At 43.6% G+C, this 19,314-nt stretch overlaps 2 protein-coding genes across 3 annotated transcripts in view; both read left to right on the plus strand.

Annotated features, from left to right (window-relative positions):
* Positions 1–19,314, plus strand: part of cdk18 (cyclin dependent kinase 18) — a 79,231-nt gene that overhangs the window by 16,538 nt on the left and 43,379 nt on the right. Inside the window, exon 1 of one of the 2 annotated variants that reach the window (XM_085776510.1) lies at positions 18,419–18,753. The exons of the other annotated variant lie outside the window; for it this stretch is intronic. The gene's annotated coding sequence lies outside the window, so the exon portion shown is untranslated. Of the gene's footprint in view, positions 1–18,418; positions 18,754–19,314 lie in introns of those variants that run through there. 2 annotated transcript variants of the gene reach the window in all.
* On the plus strand, positions 6,304–18,479 carry LOC146987288 (uncharacterized). Its single transcript, XM_085777895.1, has 4 exons — positions 6,304–6,543; positions 6,842–12,816; positions 18,247–18,348; positions 18,456–18,479. The coding sequence occupies exons 1-4, from the start codon at positions 6,351–6,353 to the stop codon at positions 18,477–18,479; spliced, it is 6,294 nt and encodes a 2,097-aa protein (XP_085634021.1). The 5' UTR covers positions 6,304–6,350.

Raw genomic sequence — 19,314 nt, forward strand, 5'->3', positions numbered from 1 at the left:
GAGATTGTACTGAGGGAGAAAGATCCTCACCTCACCTCACCTCAGTGTCTCTCTTGTTAACCACTGTACCGGGACTCACCTGCTTGTCTGTCTGTCAGACTTTTTTGCCAGCTTCCCAGCAAGATGTCTGTCTGTTTTTTCCGCCCCATGGAGCTGACTGTTGGATTAAACCCTCCCGTTGCATTTCTAAACCTTTTTATTTTACACAGAAGCCTTTTAACTTCAAACTGTCTCTTGTTTGGACATACTTTATGAACTCATTATACTTTAAAAAAATCTAGTCAGTAAATTGCATGAATACGTTGTAGAAACTGTCATTTTTGTGCTGCATGCTAGCTATCTGCTCTGCTGGCCTGGTGGCATTCTTGCCTCTATCTATCCATCTGTCTTTCTCATTTTACTTATCTCTCAGTGTGTTGGGAATACACAGAGGCAGATAATGCTACAATCAAACAGCTTGTTCAGTGTCATCTGCTTACAAACTCAATGTAATGGAACTGTTAACATATCAAAACAGTGTGCAACGGAGAAACCAAATCAACACGGCCTTCTTGCTATTCATTCACCACTCTTTGTTTTTTCTTTCTTAGCAGCCATCTGTCCCAAGCCCAACACTCAGCACTCATCCTCCTTTCATCTCTGTCTCTAAAGCCAGGATTGCATTATTCATTATGAAAATTGACTTGTCGGTTGACCTGGGTTTTCACACAACCCACAATCAAACGCACACAAGCCTAATTCATTCCTTTTTAGTTTGAGGAGCACAGGCAAAATCGAAGATGACGAACAAGGCGACATTGTCTATGAGCTGAATCTTTTTTGGATTGGTTAAAACACACAACGTAAACAATGTGAGTGTATGTAGATGCTGCAGGAGGAGGGCCAGTGGTTAGATTAGGATTCTGTTTAAATCTAATGGCTGAAATTTTGAAATGATTCAATGATTTCTGGCAACATGTCAGTGTCAGTGGACCAGATAGTTTTGAGGAGCTGGTACAGATCATTGTCAAGTCCTTCTGACCTCAATTTGTTTTGATACTACATGTTTTACCCAGTTTTGCTGAGTCCACTGCTATCATTTGCCACATTGAGGGAGGTCTGTTTTGCCACTCAGTCCAAATGAAAGGGGGGTGTCTCAGGGGAACGTGATGTAAACGCATACCCTCTATTGGTAGTAGAGTAGCTCTGCACTCATGCTTTCTTTGGGACATTTTCAAAAGCACCTCAATAACATGATGAATCTTATTTTGTATCTTTGGGAGTGCTTATTCTGTAATGTACTTTGTAGCTGCTTGACAGATGGCACCGCCTGGTCTGTTTCTCTGCTGAAGGGTGTTCAAAGATGGTTTCCAGTCATTAGGAATTAATTTCCGCTGCACAGCAGCAAAACATGGCGATTACACGAGCAAGCAAAGCTCCTGCAGGTTAAACTTGGTTTACAGGATGTTTCCACATTTTAATTTCCGTAATCATGAATCATATCACAACACTTGTCATAGTTGCTACAGTAAGATTATGACTAACTTAGAGTTTTAATAATTGATTGAATGTGTTGCATTTATTTTGTGTAATATAAACTTCAATGCAGTCACAGAATTGCATTACATAAAATGAATGATGTGTATTTTTGTGAGGTTTGACTTGATTGGAACTTCATTCACGGCGGTTTTTAGACTTTTACCAATAGTTCTAGAACTGAAGTACAGAAGCCTTCTGTTTTAAGTTTTAGAAGATTGTTTTTTCCTCAATTTGATAGTACAGAGGAAAATCCTGAATAAAGTTAGTAATCCTATTTTATCTTACTTAACCCCATCTTATCTCATTTTGGGAAATTCAAAATAATCTACCCAGCATTCTTTATTAACTTTCATTTCTGTTACTTAGCAACCCACACTATTTCTCTCATCTCATCTTACTGAGGTATTTTTGTAACATTATATTTCTCTACGAACCATACAAAGAAGAATTGACTATTTCATTCTGGATATGGACTTAAGCAGATTAACAAAGCAACTTTTGTCAGTTGACCACAACCAGGACTTCCCTGTCACCAGATCAGCCACTCCAAAGCTGATCATAGTTGCGTCATGGCCTAGGACTTTTGTCATCTGACTGTATCACATTGTTATTGTCTGCCATAAACCTCTCAATTAACCTTTTACCCTTTTGACATTTAAAGTAAAAAAGTAAAAAACAAAATAAAAGATGAGTTAGCTAAGTGGTAGAAAAGTAGAAGTGACAGTGTAACGGTTCTCTTTAAAGTTAAGAGAGTTTGTTCAAAACTTTGGGACGCTTGGAAGCTTGTGAAAATGCAACTTTTTCTGGGATCTTGCTTCATGTTTGCTGGTTTACTCCTTCCTATGAGTGTCCATGAGAACCCAAGTCCTCATGGGGTCATGTTACATCACTCTGTCCTGCATCTGATGGAAGGGTTGTCATGGTGGACATGGCATGAAATTAACAAAAAAAGAAAAAAAAGAAATGGGATGAGCTGAATCTGACACTGGTGGAATACCCCATGCTTAGTTGTGAGTTGCCACCAGTTGGGCAGCACTTCTGCTGTATATTATGTCCAGTCTTTGCCAGCTTCCATCCAGAACTATTGGTCCATTGTATGGCCTGGCTGAGACATTACTGTAGCCTGCAACCTGAGAGTTAAACAGGTCACATACAGCCTATGATGAACTGCTGGGTGTCTGGTTGGCAATACAGCAGTTAGTTTGTCTCTACTTTAAACCTTCAAACCTTTCTGTTTTATTGACTGTAGTGGACATGATAGTTGAACTTGAACTAGACAAATCCGTTATTGTAATCAATATAGCTCATTGTGGACGATTTAAATAATGACATCACCTTTTCAACATGTATTACCACTACTCTTTCCCCCTGGGGTTTTGTGACAGCACTCTTTATTTCAAGTGAAAGTGTTAGTGCCTTCACAGGTGCAATTGGGCCTACAATATCTCAGCATATTGTATGGTTAGTGTTAGCACGAGGCACCGAAGATGACAATCTACCAGCTCAAAAGTCTCACACAGACGGTCTGATTTGATGAGTTTATTGTGAATTCTCACTGGTGGCAGTTAGACAGGATGCATTTGAATGGTAGCATTAATACACAAGGTCCATTGACAAGTATTTTCAAAATGTTGTTTGCATTGTTGTTGCTTAAATTTCACCCTGTACCCAGCCACTGGTACTGAGAATATCCCTGCTGTCTGTATCGGAGGTGGTACAGCTGTCGGAAAAGAATAGAGGTCTCAGCAGGGCTGATAGGCAGGAGGAGGTGTATTGTATCGTCCTGCTGAGAGCAGAGCTATTCCGTGCTGCTTTCTCTCTCACTGAGTCATTCAATCCAAGGGGGAAACTCCCCCATCTGTTTGACACTGCAGGGGAAATCTAATTTGGCTGAATGAGACAACCTCAGTGATCCTGGCAGTCAGAATGATTCATGTGATGGTCGGAGGGTAGTGTGTGTCTGTATGTTTGCCTGTGTGTGTAGACACATGGAGGCAGTTGTGTAATAGGTTCCACTAGAAACAGCCATAGAAAATCAGAGGCAGATACTATGCCGATTGAGTGGCATGATGAGGGTACCCTGCTCCATGCTGTTATATTGAAAGGCCTCTAATTATGATTTTCTCTTTTCTGCATGTGTGTGTTTCAGTGTTGGAACCTTTGGAGAAACCCTGTACATTCCCACTAGAGACGCAAATAGGTTTACTGATAGGCAAGTCAGAAACCTGATGCAGCCCCATATAGATACTGCAGGGTGTAGACCGAGTTTCACCTGCACTGTCCATGCTGCACTTTCCTCACGGAATCAAAATAACAGCATCCTGTGGCTTATATAAATTATTATATTATTCAAACGTAACTACTTACCAAACAAACACTGACCAGTTTCGACCCAGAAGGTCTTCATCAGGGTGCGAAACAGTTGGACAAACAAAAAAACTAATTTAACTTGCAAAGGGGTGTCACCCAATCTTAACTCATTGGCTGCCAGCCATTCTCAGAGCAGAGTGCCCCATACTGCCAGCCGTTTTAGAGCATTTTGAACGATCTTATAAGACCCACAGAATATTGTGTTCTATGACTATGTAAACACCGAAACTACCAAGAGAAAGAGTAGACTCTCTTCGTTCAATCGGAAAAAAACCTTTTTCCGTTCTTTTGTAAACAGCAGTAGAACATAGGCTGGTTTCGCCAAAAACACCAGTTTTTGACCAAAACACTGAGAAAACGAGCTTTTTGTGGAAAGAAACGTGTCAAGCAGAACAGTGACTTTGACGTTGATATTTTTTGCTTTAGTGACACCTCACACATCTGAACAGTATTCTCCTTCTATAAAACAACAAAAACAACACTGAAAAAGGACTTTTGATAGCAAAATAATAATTTATTTACAAATATCAGTAAAAATGCATTAACTCCTACGTTTGTAGCTGTCACATGACCTCTGCCCCATGGTCGACCACTGCTCGATCCACAACCTGTGAATTATAGAAATATATAGAATTACCATAAAAATACATCTCTTATAGATGTAGTCAGTATGATGTGGAAAAAAAGTGCCGACGTGCGGAACACATAGGCTCCGTGCATAAGTTTCTTTATCTCTTGTCATCTCGCTTCTTCTTCTCATAATCAATGCTGATCTCTCATCCAAAGAGGGTACTGCTGCCACCTACAGGACAGCTACACGTCTTTACACTAATTTACAAGCCTGATATTGATGGACAAGCTCCGCCAGACCGTCCTCCAGCCCCTCCCGTTGAAAAACGCAATTGACAACTATAGTCGTCAATGGCAGTGAACGGTTGTAATTAGATTGACGACTATAGTCGTCAATGGCAGCCAATGAGTTAATTAAAGGTAGGGTCTGGAGTTTTGTTCGTTGCACTTTGTAAACAAAACATTGAAACTCAGAAATGTTGTCGGGAGTTGATAGAATAAAACAAAAAAAATTTAATTTAATTTTACTCAAACACATGCCTAGAACCAGAGAAACTGATCATTTTGGGAGTGGTCTCTTATTTTTTTCCAGATCTATCTATCTATATAAATATATAAATCTATGTTGTATCATAAATATATGTCTGACATTTATAATAAACCAAACGGCTTGAAAATCGGTTGAATATTCAGTGAGTTATGGCGATTTTAATCGTTGATAGACCTCTGCCTCTGTTGACGAATGCAGTAAGTACGGGTTCCCCCGGCCCAAGATAGTGGCCACGTTGACGCATCGTTCCAATGGACAGCAGCTTCAGAGGCAGCATACGTGTATCTATAGCCGCGTTTCCACTACATGGTACCGGCTCGGCTCGACTCGACTCGACTCGGCCTTTTTGCGTTTCCATTACGTAAAAGTACCTGGAATCAGGTACCGGGTACTATTTTTTTTAGTACCTGCTCGGCCGTGGTTCCAAAATGGGTGAAGTGGTACTAAAATGTGACGTGTAAACATTGTGGACCGCTGATTGGTCAGGGAGTGGTCAGAGAGTCGTCACCAGCGGCCACGGGTCACAGGTATCACCACATTTCAATAAATAAATGTTTTAAAATGAACAAACTATGCAAGTCTGGTCGCTTTTCCGCTGTCGCCTACCCCTCCCCGTCTGGCCATGTGGGTTTGTTGACAACGAAGCCTGCGAAAAATCAATACGGAGCGGATAACTTTATATAACACATAGGATGTTACAATGTGTGGTCTTAACTGTCAAAAACAATGGCTTACAGTGACGGAGCTCGTTTGTGTCGCGGTGCAGCAGAGAGGAGAGGAGAGCTGGGACACCGGGGGGCTGCGGCCAGGTACCGGATGTTGCAAGGTTGGTTTTCAGCCATGAGACGCCAGGTGAAGGCAGAGAGCCTCCGCTCTCACTCGTAACAAGTCACAAGTCATGTAGTTAACTATCAAATTACTCCGGAGCTTTTTAATTAAGGTAAAAATGTGGCATAACCGCGGGGAAAATCCTGCTTAGTTTCATTTTATTTTGTTAAGCGCCGCCCGTTGCTATGACGACCAGCTACTCTAAGGGCGGTACTACTATCCTGAAATGGAAACGCTCTCTGGAATAGTACCTGGTACCAGAGCCGAGTCGAATCGAGCCGGTACCATGTAGTGGAAACACGGCTTATGCTATCTGACCATCTATCTTTGAAGAGAGAATTGGAATTTTCTCACTGTGATGACATCACAATATGACATCACATCATCATAATCTGGGTTCTTATTATCTCAGACAGGCATTATAGAGGAAGCTGTTCAGAACTCAGAACTATACACTGTACACACTGAGACAAACATATTTTTCAGTCAGAAAGTTTTTCAAACAGTGTTGAAAATGGATTCCCAACGTTTAATTCCATATGGACTGAAGAGTCTGACAGAATGTCTAGAAAGAGCATCAATCTTGTCACAACCAGATGATACACCACAGTTTTTGTCTGAGTATATGACAGAGATGGTACATTTCAGAGACCCTAACCCTGAGGATGATGTCAAAGAGCTCTGCTTTCAAAATGAGGAGCAGTGGGGTAAGTTTGTGTTATTATTATTTACTCAACCAAATATATAAAAAGATGGATGGATGGATGGATGGATGGATGGATGGATGGATGGATGGATGGATGGATGAATAGATAGATAGATAGATAGATAGATAGATAGATAGATAGATAGATAGATAGATAGATAGATAGATAGATAGATAGATAGATAGATAGATAGATAGATGTACTTGTGTATGTGTGTGTATGAATGCATATAAGTCAGCTTGAGCATATTTGAGCTTGAGTACAATGTACTTATATGTGTTTTTCTTTTCTTTTCCAGAGAAACGGTTCTTCAGATATATAAAAAGATCCAAGACTGCAGAAGAACAACAATCTTCAATCCCAGTTTCATCCTCAGTGAGAGTTCCTAGGCAGAAGGAGAGTAAAGGAACCACTGACATCTCCAAAAAACATCAGTCAACACCATCCACGTCCAAAGGCATTTCGACACTAAAATCCAAAACTGCCAGAAAATTACCAGCACCTCCTGTCCATCCTGCGCCAACAGTCGAACAGAAGCCCATAGTCCCATCTGTTCCACAGAAGACCACTCTCGCTGTACCCAAGCCAAATAGCAGTACTGAACTGGAACAAGAGAGTAACACCCCTCAGCTTACAAAAGCTAAGCTAGAGGGGCAGAGGAGTACCAGGATAATTACTACAGCACCAACCACAGAACCGGTTAGATTATCTAGGGCCACAGAGCCAACAACAACCAAGGAGCAACCTAAATCATCTAAGACCACAGACCCAGAAATGACTACAAAACAGTCTGAATCACTCAAAGGCGTGGTAACAATGGCAGCTAGGGAGCAGCCTAAATCATCTATGGCCACAGACCCAGCAGCAACCACAAAACTAGTTAGATCATCTCGGGCCACAGAGCCAGCTACAACCAAGGAGCAGCCTAAATCATCTAAGACAACAGACCTAGAAATGACTACAAAACAGTCTGAATCACCCAAGGCCATGGTAACAATGGCAGCTATGGAGCAGTCTAAATCATCTACAGCCACAGACCCAGCAGCAACCACAAAACCAGTTAGATCATCTCGGGCCACAGAGCCAGCAACAACCAAGGAGCAGCCTAAATCATCTAAGACCACAGACCCAGAAATCACTACAAAACTGTCTGAATCACCCAAGGCTGTGGTAACAATGGCAGCTAGGGAGCAGTCTAAATCATCTACAGCCACAGACCCAACAGCAACCACAAAACCAGTTAGATCATCTAGGGCCACAGAGTCAGCAACAACCAAGGAACAGCCTAAATCATCTAAGACCACAGACCCAGAAATTACTACAAAACAGTCTGAATCACCCAAGGCCGTAGTAACAGTGGCAGCTAGGGAGCAGTCTAAATCATCTACAGCCACAGACCCAGCAGCAACCACAAAGCCAGTTAGATCATCTAGGGCCACAGAGCCAGCAACAACCAAGGAGCAGCCTAAATCATCCAAGACCACAGAACCAGAAATGACGACAAAACAGTCAGAATCACCCAAGGATATGGTAACAGTGGCAGCTAGGGAGCAGCCTGAATCATCTACGGCCATAGACCCAGCAGCAACTACAAAACCGGTTCAATCATCTAGGGCCACAGAGCCAGCAACAACCAAGGAGCAGTCTAAATCATCTAAGACCACATATCCAGAAATTACTACAAAACAGTCAGAATCACCCAAGGCTGTGGTAACAATGGCAGCTCGGGAGCAGTCTAAATCATCTACAGCCACAGACCCAGCAGCAACCACAAAACCGGTTCAATCCTCTAGGAGCACAGAGCCAGCAACAACCAAGGAGCAGCCCAAATCATCTAAGGCCACAGACCAAGAAACAACCACAAAACAGCCTTCACCAGATAAGGCCACAGGGCCAGCAACAACCAAGGAACAGCCAAAATCACTGAAGACCACAGACCCAGAAATGACTACAAAACAGTCTGAATCACCCAAGGCTGTGGTAACAATGGCAGCTAGGGACCAGCCTAAATCATCTAAGGCCACAGACCCAGCAGCAACCACAAAACCAGACAGATCATCTAGGGCCACAGAGCCACCAACAACCAAGGAGCAGCCTAAATCATCTAAGACCACAGACCCAGAGAAGACCACAAAACGGCCTTCAACAGATAAGGCCACAGGACCAGCAACAACCAAGGAACAGCCAAAATCACTGAAGACTGCGGACCCAGAAATGACTACGAAACAGTCTAAATCACCCAAGGCCATGGTAACAGTGGCAGCTAGGGATCAGCCTAAATCATCAGTGACTACAGACCCAGCAGCAACCACAAAACCAGTTAAATCATCTACGGCCACAGAGCCAGCAACAACCAAGGAGCAGCCTAAATCATTTAAGGCCACAGATCCAGAGAAGACCACAAAACGACCTTCAACAGATAAGGCCACAGGACCAGCAACAACCAAGGAACAGCCAAAATCACTGAAGACCACGGACCCAGAAATGACTACAAAACAGTCTGAATCACCCAAGGCTGTGGTAACAATGGCAGGTAGGGAACAGCCTAAATCATATACGGCCACAGCCCCAGCAGCAACCACAAAACCAGTTAAATCATTTACGGCCACAGAGCCAGCAACAACCAAGGAGCAGCCTAAATCATCTAAGGCCACAGATTCAGAGAAGACCACAAAACGACCTTCAACAGATAAGGCCACAGGACCAGTAACAACCAAGGAACAGCCAAAATCACTGAAGACCACGGACCCAGAAATGACTACAAAACAGTCTGATTCACCCAAGGCTGTGGTAACAATGGCAGGTAGGGAACAGTCTAAATCATCTACGGCCACAGCCCCAGCAGCAACCACAAAACCAATTAAATCATTTACGGCCACAGAGCCAGCAACAACCAAGGAGCAGCCTAAATCATCTAAGGCCACAGATTCAGAGAAGACCACAAAACGACCTTCAACAGATAAGGCCACAGGACCATTAACAACCAAGGAACAGCCAAAATCACTGAAGACCACGGACCCAGAAATGACTACAAAACAGTCTGATTCACCCAAGGCTGTGGTAACAATGGCAGGTAGGGAACAGTCTAAATCATCTACGGCTACAGCCTCAGCAGCAACCACAAAACCAGTTAAATCATTTACGGCCACAGAGCCAGCAACAACCAAGGAGCAGCCTAAATCATCTAAGGCCACAGATCCAGAGAAGACCATAAAACGACCTTCAACAGACAAGGCCACAGGACCAGCAACAACCAAGGAACAGCCAAAATCACTGAAGACCACAGACCCAGAAATGACTACAAAACAGTCTAAATCACTTAAGGCTGTGGTAACAGTGACAGCTAGGGAGCAGCCTAAATCATCTATGGCCACAGACTCAGCAGCAACCACAAAACCGGGTAGATCATCTAGGGCCACAGAGCCAGCAACAACCAAGGAGCAGCCTAAATCACCTAAGATCACAGACCCAGGAATGACCAAAAAACAGCCTTCAACAGACAAGGCCACAGGACCAGCAACAACCAAGGAACAGCCAAAATCACTGAAGACCACAGACCCAGAAATGACTACAAAACAGTCTAAATCACTTAAGGCTGTGGTAACAGTGACAGCTAGGGAGCAGCCTAAATCATCTATGGCCACAGACTCAGCAGCAACCACAAAACCGGGTAGATCATCTAGGGCCACAGAGCCAGCAACAACCAAGGAGCAGCCTAAATCACCTAAGATCACAGACCCAGGAATGACCAAAAAACAGCCTTCAACAGCTAAGGCCACTGTGTCTGAAACGGTCAGGGAGCAGCTTAAAACACCTAAGGCCACAGGACTGGTGACTACCAGGGAGCTGCCTAAATCATGTAAGGCCACAGACCCAGCAGCACCCACAAAACAGGTTAGATCATCCAGGGCCACAGAGCCAGCAACAACTGAGGAGCAGCCAAAATCACCTAAGACCACAGATGCAGGAATGACCAAAAAACGTCCTTCAACAGCTAAGGCCACTGTGTCCGAAATGGTCAGGGAGCAGCCTAAATCACTTAAGGCCACAGGACTGGTGACAACCAGGGAGTTGCCTAAATCATCTACGGCCACAGAGCCAGCAGCACCCACAAAACCGGTTAGATCATCTAGGGCCACAGAGCCAGCAACAACCAAGGGCCAGCCAAAATCACCTAAGACCACAGATGCAGGAATGACCAAAAAACGGTCTTCAACAGCTAAGGCCACTGTGTCCGAAATGGTCAGGGAGCAGCCTAAATCACTTAAGGCCACAGGACTGGTGACAACCAGGGAGTTGCCTAAATCATCTACGGCCACAGAGCCAGCAGCACCCACAAAACCGGTTAGATCATCTAGGGCCACAGAGCCAGCAACAACCAAGGACCAGCCAAAATCACCTAAGACCACAGATGCAGGAATGACCAAAAAACGGCCTTCAACAGCTAAGGCCACTGTGTCCGAAACGGTCAGGGAGCAGCCTAAATCACTTAAGGCCACAGGACTGGTGACAAACAGGGAGTTGCCTAAATCATCTACGGCCACAGAGCCAGCAGCAACCAAAGAGCAGCCAAAATCACTTAAGACCATAGATGCAGGAATGACCAAAAAACGGTCTTCAACAGCAGAGGCCACTGTTCCAGAAACAGTCAGGGAGCAGCCTAAATCACCTATGGCCACGGGACTGGTGACAACCAGGGAGCTGCCTAAATCATCTACGGCCACAGACCCAGCAGCAACCACAAAACAGGTTAGATCACCTAGGGCCCCAGGACCAGCAACAACCAAGGAGCAGCCTAAATCACCCAAGACCACAGACCCAGGAATGACCAAAGAACGGCCTTCAACACCTAAGGCCACTGTGTCCGAAATGGTCAGGGAGCAGGCAAAATCACCTATGGCCAAGGGACTGGTGACAACCAGGGAGTTGCCTAAATCATGTAAGGCCACAGACCCAGCAGCACCCACAATACCGGTTAGATCATCTAGGACCACAGAGCCAGCAACAACCAAGGACCAGCCAAAATCACTTAAGACCACAGATGCAGGAATGACCAAAAAATGCCCTTCAACAGCTAAGGCCACTGTTCCAGAAATAGTCAGGGAGCAGCCAAAATCATCTATGGCCACGGGACTGCTGACAACCAGGGAGCTGCCTAAATCCTCTATGGCCACAGACCCAGTGACAACCACAAAACCTAGGGTCCCAGGACCAGCAACAACCAAGGAGCAGCCAAAATCACCCAAAGCCACACACCCAGAAATGACCACAACCAGGGAGCTGCCTAAATCATGTAAGGCCACAGACCCAGCAGCAACCACAAAACAGTTTAGATCCCCCAGGGCCACAGGACCAGCAACAACCAGGGAGCCGCCTAAATCACCTAAGGCAACAGACCCGGAAACAACCACAAAACGGCCTTCATTGGACAAGGCCACAGGACCAGCAGCAACCAAGGAACGGTCAAAATCACCTAAGGCCACAGACCAAGCAACAACCACAAAACAGCCCAGACCACCTAAAGCCACAGGACCAGTGACAACCAGGGAGCAGCCTAAATCACCTGTGGCTGCAGACCCGGCAATGACCACAAAACAGCCTAGACCACCTAAGGCCACAGGACTGGTGACAACCAGGGAGCAGCCTAAATCACCCAAAACCATAGACCCAGCAAAGACCACAAAACAGCCTAGACCACCTAAGGCCACAGGACCGGTGACAACCAGGGAGCAGCCTAAATCACCTGTGGCTGCAGACCCAGCAATGACCACAAAACAGCCTAGACCACCTAAGGCCACAGGACTGGTGACAACCAGGGAGCAGCCTAAATCACCTGTGGCTGCAGACCCAGCAATGACCACAAAACAGCCTAGGCCACCTAAGGCCACAGGACTGCTGACAACCAGGGAGTGGCCTAAATCATCTCAGGCCGCAGACCCAGCAACGACCACAAAACAGCCTAGTTCACTAGAGGCCACAGAACCAGCGACAATCAAGGAGAGGCCTAAATCACCTGAGGCTGCAGACCCAGCAATGACCACAAAACAGCCTAGAACACCTAAGGCTACAGGACTGGTGACAATCAGGGAGCAGCCTAAATCACCTGAGGCCACAGAACCAGCAACAACCACTAAACAGCCTACACTACCTATGGCCACCACAGGACCAGCGATGACAACAAAACTAGTGAAGACCAAACAATGGGTCTCTGTAAACAAGGTAGCAGAGAGGCCTAGGATTCTGTGGATTGACAGGGAACGGGTGAATCCTGTGGTAAAAAGGACAGAAGGGGGTGTTGTACATTGTTGTGTAACAGGAGGTAAAAACAACTTGGGTTATGACGTTACACATACTAGATACATTTGCCCACATTTAGCACACACTGTTGACATCGTTAAGTATAACCGTTTACAAAATCTCCCTGGGATGTAATCATAATGCATCACGCTGCCCCCCAGGCACCCATAAGGAGCCTGGTCTTTTTCTCTTTTCTCTCTCTCTATCTCTCTTTCTCTCTCTATCTCTCTTGAGAAGTAAAAATAAAATAAATAAATAAAAACATAAGTTGCTGAGTTGCATACATGATAACATCAACCATGGAATTTTCACCTGCAAAAATGATCACATATAGAGATAGTGTCTGATCATTTACTCAGGTTTGGTATTGTAATAGTATAGGTCACAGATCTGGAAATATTTATTGAAATTAGTTAATTTGTATCCATTTGTCAGTCTCCCATGTGAATTGGCCAGCTTGATTTCATCATAAGTAGTTTATTATGTTATTGCTATGTTACAGTGTTCAATTCCACAAAAATAAATAGAAAAAATATATACCCTGACCCAACACCAATCTACATATAAGAAAAGAAAAAAGTATGTGTGGGGACAGACAGAACTACTGTAAAACAGGAGCAATTAAAAAGAAAATCTTCTAAAATTCATTATTTTAGACCTAATATATTTGGAAACTATAGCCACAGGTTGAATTTAACTGTCAGTCTGAGTACTTTGCATTATATATGGAACTGTTAGTGGTTATTGCACATGATTGTAATTGTACATGGTGGAAGACAACTGCCCAGGGATCAATTAATTGACAGATTGATTGTTTCTTAGAGGGATGGACAATGGCAGGAATGACCTCCTTTAGCACGATGTGGTGTAACTTGGGAAAATGAGTCCCTGAAAATGAATGCTGTCATCAAGCTTTTCTTATTCTGCAAACATATAGTGAAATGCTACACATTTCTGCCTAGTTTCTTTGTGCATCGGTTTACTCAGGTTACACGTTATGTGCGTTCACACTGGACCTTTTATTTTTGTCGCTGTCGCTCGTATCGCTCGGAGCCCCCGCGTTTTTTCGCCTGGGCGATTAAACGCTCAATCGCTCGTTTGCATTGACTTAACATGTAAACTCGCCGTCTGCGAGAAAAACAAAAGGTCCGGTGTGAACGCAGCTTTATGTCCAAAAGTTTCATTCCATTACTGTGGCTCATAGGATTCCCTCCCTCAGAAGCTGTGGCAACATACTTCTGAACTACCCATCTTGCCTGACGCAACCCTGCACAAGTAATGGAAGGATAGCCAGCTCAATCTTTCCATCTTATTTACCGTATATAATGCCTGACAATGCAAACTACAATTACAAAATGCCTTTGCCTCTTTCCCACATGAATCTGCAGGGAATAATCACTACATGCAGAATAGAGTGGCATTATGTTTATTACACAGTAAATTTGAGTCATGCAATTTCCCCAATATTGGGATCTCAGTTACCTGCTGTATCTCTACAAAATGGCCTCGGGTCATGTCTCATTTTGAAAGAACCACTAATTAGTTGGATCTGCTGAGGAAACTGATTCCGCAGAGACTCAGTAGTTTCAACACTCTGTAGACATCATTTCCCCTGTTTTGTTTCCATGTTACACTGATGGTTTTATTTCATCAGTATAGCCTTTCACAGGTAGTTTCAAAATCGAGGTATTCAAATTTTTTTGTTTTTGGTATACTACATGCTTGACTTGGCGTTGTAGGCTACCACATTGTGACTGCTTACAGTGAACATGAGATATCTTACTAAGAAGAATATCCATGCAGTACATACTGGTAACTATCAGGAGCCATCATGCATACTACAACTCATATTCCAAAAAATAGATCTGTGTTTATAACCACAATGAATTGAGGAATGTGTTCCTGTCTGTTATGATTTTTCTGGACAACCACTCATCTAATTGAACACAAACTTTGTGGGTTCAGTGCCAATGATTTAAAAAAAAAAAAGTGTCAATTGCAGCATCAGTGAATGGTTCACTCTGCAATCAATGCTTTTTTCAATACTTTTTTTATGTATGGTTTGTTGAGAAGAAAACTGCCAAATGCTACCAAGACACAACAGCTAGAAATATAGCATTTGTGTGAAGAGGTGTTGCATTGTTCCATGCTGCACTTCTAGCCACTGCTGGTGTGGGGTTCTAATGGGAGAGGCTGTTTGGACGTGCACATGCCAAATAGTTTGGCCTATGTATTGTGCTCTTATTTGATCAAAATCATGACTGATGTTAGTCAGGGAAGGGTGGCTGCTGATTACAACTCTCTGCTGATACAAACCAAACAGACTTTAATGTGCATTGATGTTTGATTTAATATACAGTACTGAGAATGACATCACAAATAACACCAATCTATTTTAAACACCGACTGATACAAAGTTACTTTACACCACAAATTAAAATTTTTCTGTATTGTAATAAGACCAAAACTGTAAGTGTAAGCTAGTATGCCATGTTCATCGCTAGAGTAACGTGCATGCAAGTAGACACAGATGTGCTTCTAGGTATGGGTGAATTGATAAATCCCCCCAGAAGCAGTACAGGGCTTTGTTGGACCAGAAGGTTTTTTATTGTGCGAATGTATTTTAAAGAACTACCTCTTTCAATGTCACACAGAGTATCAATGGACCAAACACTGAATCCCTCGGCTAATCACAGACAAGAGCTTTCCTCGTTCCCTTTTAGTGTGTGTGTGTGTGTGTGTGTGTGCGTGTGTGTCTGTGTGTACAGTATAGAACCACAAGAGGGCCTGAATCACTTATCCTGCAGTGTTGTATTAGTGTTCCGTTTAGTGAACACACACTCAGTGGCCTGCCACAACTGCTCTTTGTTGAACCCAGTCTGTGTTTGAAAATTCTGCGAATGGACTCACTGATTCACCACTGACACACTGACTTTTCACTGTAACCTGGAGGAGGGATTGGAGTAAGTTCTGTATATCTGTGTGTGTTTGTTTTTCAGACAGAGAGAGGTTTTCAAATGATAGCTGGCAGTTAGAGTCCGACTGAGCCCAGTACGGCAGGTGAGGTAAGACAGACTTTATTCAAATCAAATACATTCAAATTTTTATTCAAATCTATTCAAATAAATGTGTTATTTAAATGATTAAAATCATCCTTAAGGGGCATCATGTGGCACAGTGGGTTGAGCAGGCACCATCATTCTCCCTCTCTCTGCCTCCCCATTTCCTGTCTCTCAACTATACTACCAAATCAACATACAAAATCCTAAATAATCATTCTTTAAAATCCTCAATAGGACATGGTGTACTAGGACTAGGCTGTGAAAAGAGTAAATTACAGGCAATGATATGTAACAATTATAATGTATAAGATCTGTGGGGCACAGAGCCATGCTTACAGCTCTGGCTGGGGCTGTACATGTGCTAAGTGCTCATATTAGCATGCTTATATGTTCATGATGATTATGGTACCAATTTGAGCTATGTTCATTTAGCGTGTTGATGTGCCAACAGTTGCTAAATAGCACTTTGCACTTGATAGCACAACAGAAGTAGAGCTGAGGCTGATGGAAAAGTCATTAGTTCACAGTCGTAGTATAGAAGTACTGTACAAAATCAAATTGTGTATGTTGGAACCTAATGAAGGCTCAGGGGATCACTTTAAACTTATAAAAGGTCAGTAAGAAAATCAACCATTGGGATTAGATGTAGCACAGCCAGATAACAACATGAACATTCATGTTTGGAAATCAATTAATACCCTATCAATGTTAATTATTATGACAACTTTGACCATTTATTTTTTTTATCAGCTCTTTTGCATGACATGTTTCAATGATCAGATATTAAAGGTTTGCATGAATTTCAACTGGGTCATGCAAACTTGTAGAAAAAAGTCAAACCATACCATGCAAGAAAACATTCCAAGTTCCCAATACCCTGTGAGCTGCACAGTGAATTAAAGCACTTATTACTAAAGATGATGCTGAAGACAGAAAATATTGCTTTTGCTCATCATTAAACTGATCTTTATTTGTGAGTTACACATAAACAGAAAAGACAACCTGTCACACTTGGTCACAATTTGAGCTGCTTCATTCATTCATTCATTCATTCATTCATTCATTCATTAAAGGGATAGTTCAACATTTTGGCAAATTGGCCCATTGCCATAATCGCTATAGTCATAGCAGTAGGTTCGTTATCTTTAATTGTCGGTGTAAGCTATTTTTAGAACGGCGAAGCAAAGCAGCAGGCTGCTCAGAGCTATGCTATGGAGGCTAAGGGAATTTCTTGGTTTCCCCCATCAAACTCATCAAATACACAATCCAACAACTCCAAAACGCTGTCGTGGACAAGTTGTTCACCACGCTATGAGATAATAACGGAACGTTACGAGACGGAGCTGTTTAAGAGGTAAATCCATGCAAAACCGCTGATGCGCGTTGCGTTCAGGGACAGTTTTTCAGCAAGCAGTCTCTGTATTTACCCTGTATTTACCTTGAAAACGGCTCTGTTTCGTAACGTTCCATTATTATCTCATAGCGTGGTGAATGTGCAGGTCACAACTTGTCCACGAAAGCGTTTTGGAGTTTGTTTTGAACTGTGCATTCAAACTTCAGAGACTCCTCTTTCACAACAATAAGGCAAAGGGAAACATGTTTAAATTGCCACACTGAGTGGGAATTACATCCCCAGGTCAGTGCTAAATCCTTGCTGCGCACAGCTGCTAGCAGAGGTGGAGATCACATATTCTCTGGTCTGAGAACTGCAAGGTTGACCTTGAAAGTGTCTCACACCATAGGTGAGAGTCATAAAGACACACCTCAATTCACGCCTGAGCTCCAGGCGGTCATGTGCAGCATGCTGTTTTCGCAGAACAGGCATTGGCAGCACATTTAACACTATTGCTCCTACTTATCTGCAGGTATTTCATGCTATCAGTAGCCAACCTGTTTGTTTTTTTTTTAACTGTCACACTGTTGCACTTAATTTGTGCTAATGGAATAACTAACAGAAGGACTCATGCCACACTAGGTGAACAGCAAACACACAGCTGATGGAGAAATGCTGTGCTGCTGATTAAGGAAACACGAAAGACGCGCATACCCACTTGCACTGATATAGCACATGTGCATTCTTACACATACACATGCAAGCACAGACACACACATACATTTATCCACCCACATCAGCACGTGCAGGCTTCACACATCCATGCACATACAGAGACATACAGTACACTCACATTTGCAGACATCTTTGCAAACACACATACATTTGCTTGAATGCACACACAGACACAATGCTCATAAACATTTTTTTCTGTACATTCTTACATACACACAAACATACGCACATGCCTTCATGGTTCTTGCTGGTGTGTGACTACCCTGTCAACACCAGAGGCTGACTGAAGAGGAGGAGGTGGAGGAGGATAGAGAGGAGGGGGCTCGTGTTATGCTGAGCAGCGATTGGGCGTTGCCATGTCAACAAGGGAGGGCCAAAGTTAGAGATTGGTGGGGGAGGAGCTGCGGGCTGATTATAAAACCCTTCTGAGCAGCAGTTTTTCTTCTCCAGTGCTGTCTCCACTGTGTCTCTGTGTCTTTATTTAGTTTTTCCTTGTAACTGGCCAGTGAGGCAGCTCGCGGAGCTCTGTGTGGAGGACGGAGGGAGGGTGGAAGACGGGTGAGCTGTCGAAAGGACTTGTGGACACGTTGGTCCAATTTTCCCCAGTCTCCTTGCAGAGCTGAGCTGCCCATCACTGTGATAGAGCTGCCTGCATCTTGTGGATTTATCTCTCAGTGACTGACACCTGGGAAGGCGTGGGAAACCTGAGGCCGGAGTTTGTGCCCTCCCCCCACCCCCTCCCACCCACCCCTGTGTGTGTGTGTGGATGACCTCTACTCCTCTGTAAGTAGCTCTGCTGCAACTGCATCCATTCACATTTTTGTCATGAATGCATACCAACCTTACAGTAAGGGTCAGGGGAGGCTCACACAGGCAGGTACATGTAGCTGCTCTGTGGAGGGAATTAGTTCATTATTTCTCTCTGAGGCTTCCTCATTAGCTCATCTCAAGTCCCTGTGCTCACCTGGAGTCGGCTAATTGGCCACACTAGGTATACTTCACACTCTTTTGGTGCTGAACCCTTATTGCGAGGCTGATCTTTAATGGTTGATCTTTATATAATAACTTTTAACAGTTCAAATATCAAATTGGCATTAACTGCATAGCAGCATTTGACATTAGACTATTTCCACTTTCAGATATAACAGGTAATACTGATACAGCATGAGGAGAGATGAGATGTCCTTATTTGAAAAGTTTCAAATGTACTGCTTCTGTTTTGTGTCTAGCGGTTCAGTAAGAACATAAGGACATGCGAAACCCCCGCACCAACCCACTCACTCATCTACCTCTCTGCTCGGTGATGAGCCTCATGCATTAGTACTCACATGTAAACTGATGCTG

The sequence above is a fragment of the Trachurus japonicus genome, chromosome 5, assembly GCF_045865225.1.
Source record: "Trachurus japonicus isolate A0001 chromosome 5, Traja_1.0".
NCBI lineage: Eukaryota > Metazoa > Chordata > Actinopteri > Carangiformes > Carangidae > Trachurus > Trachurus japonicus.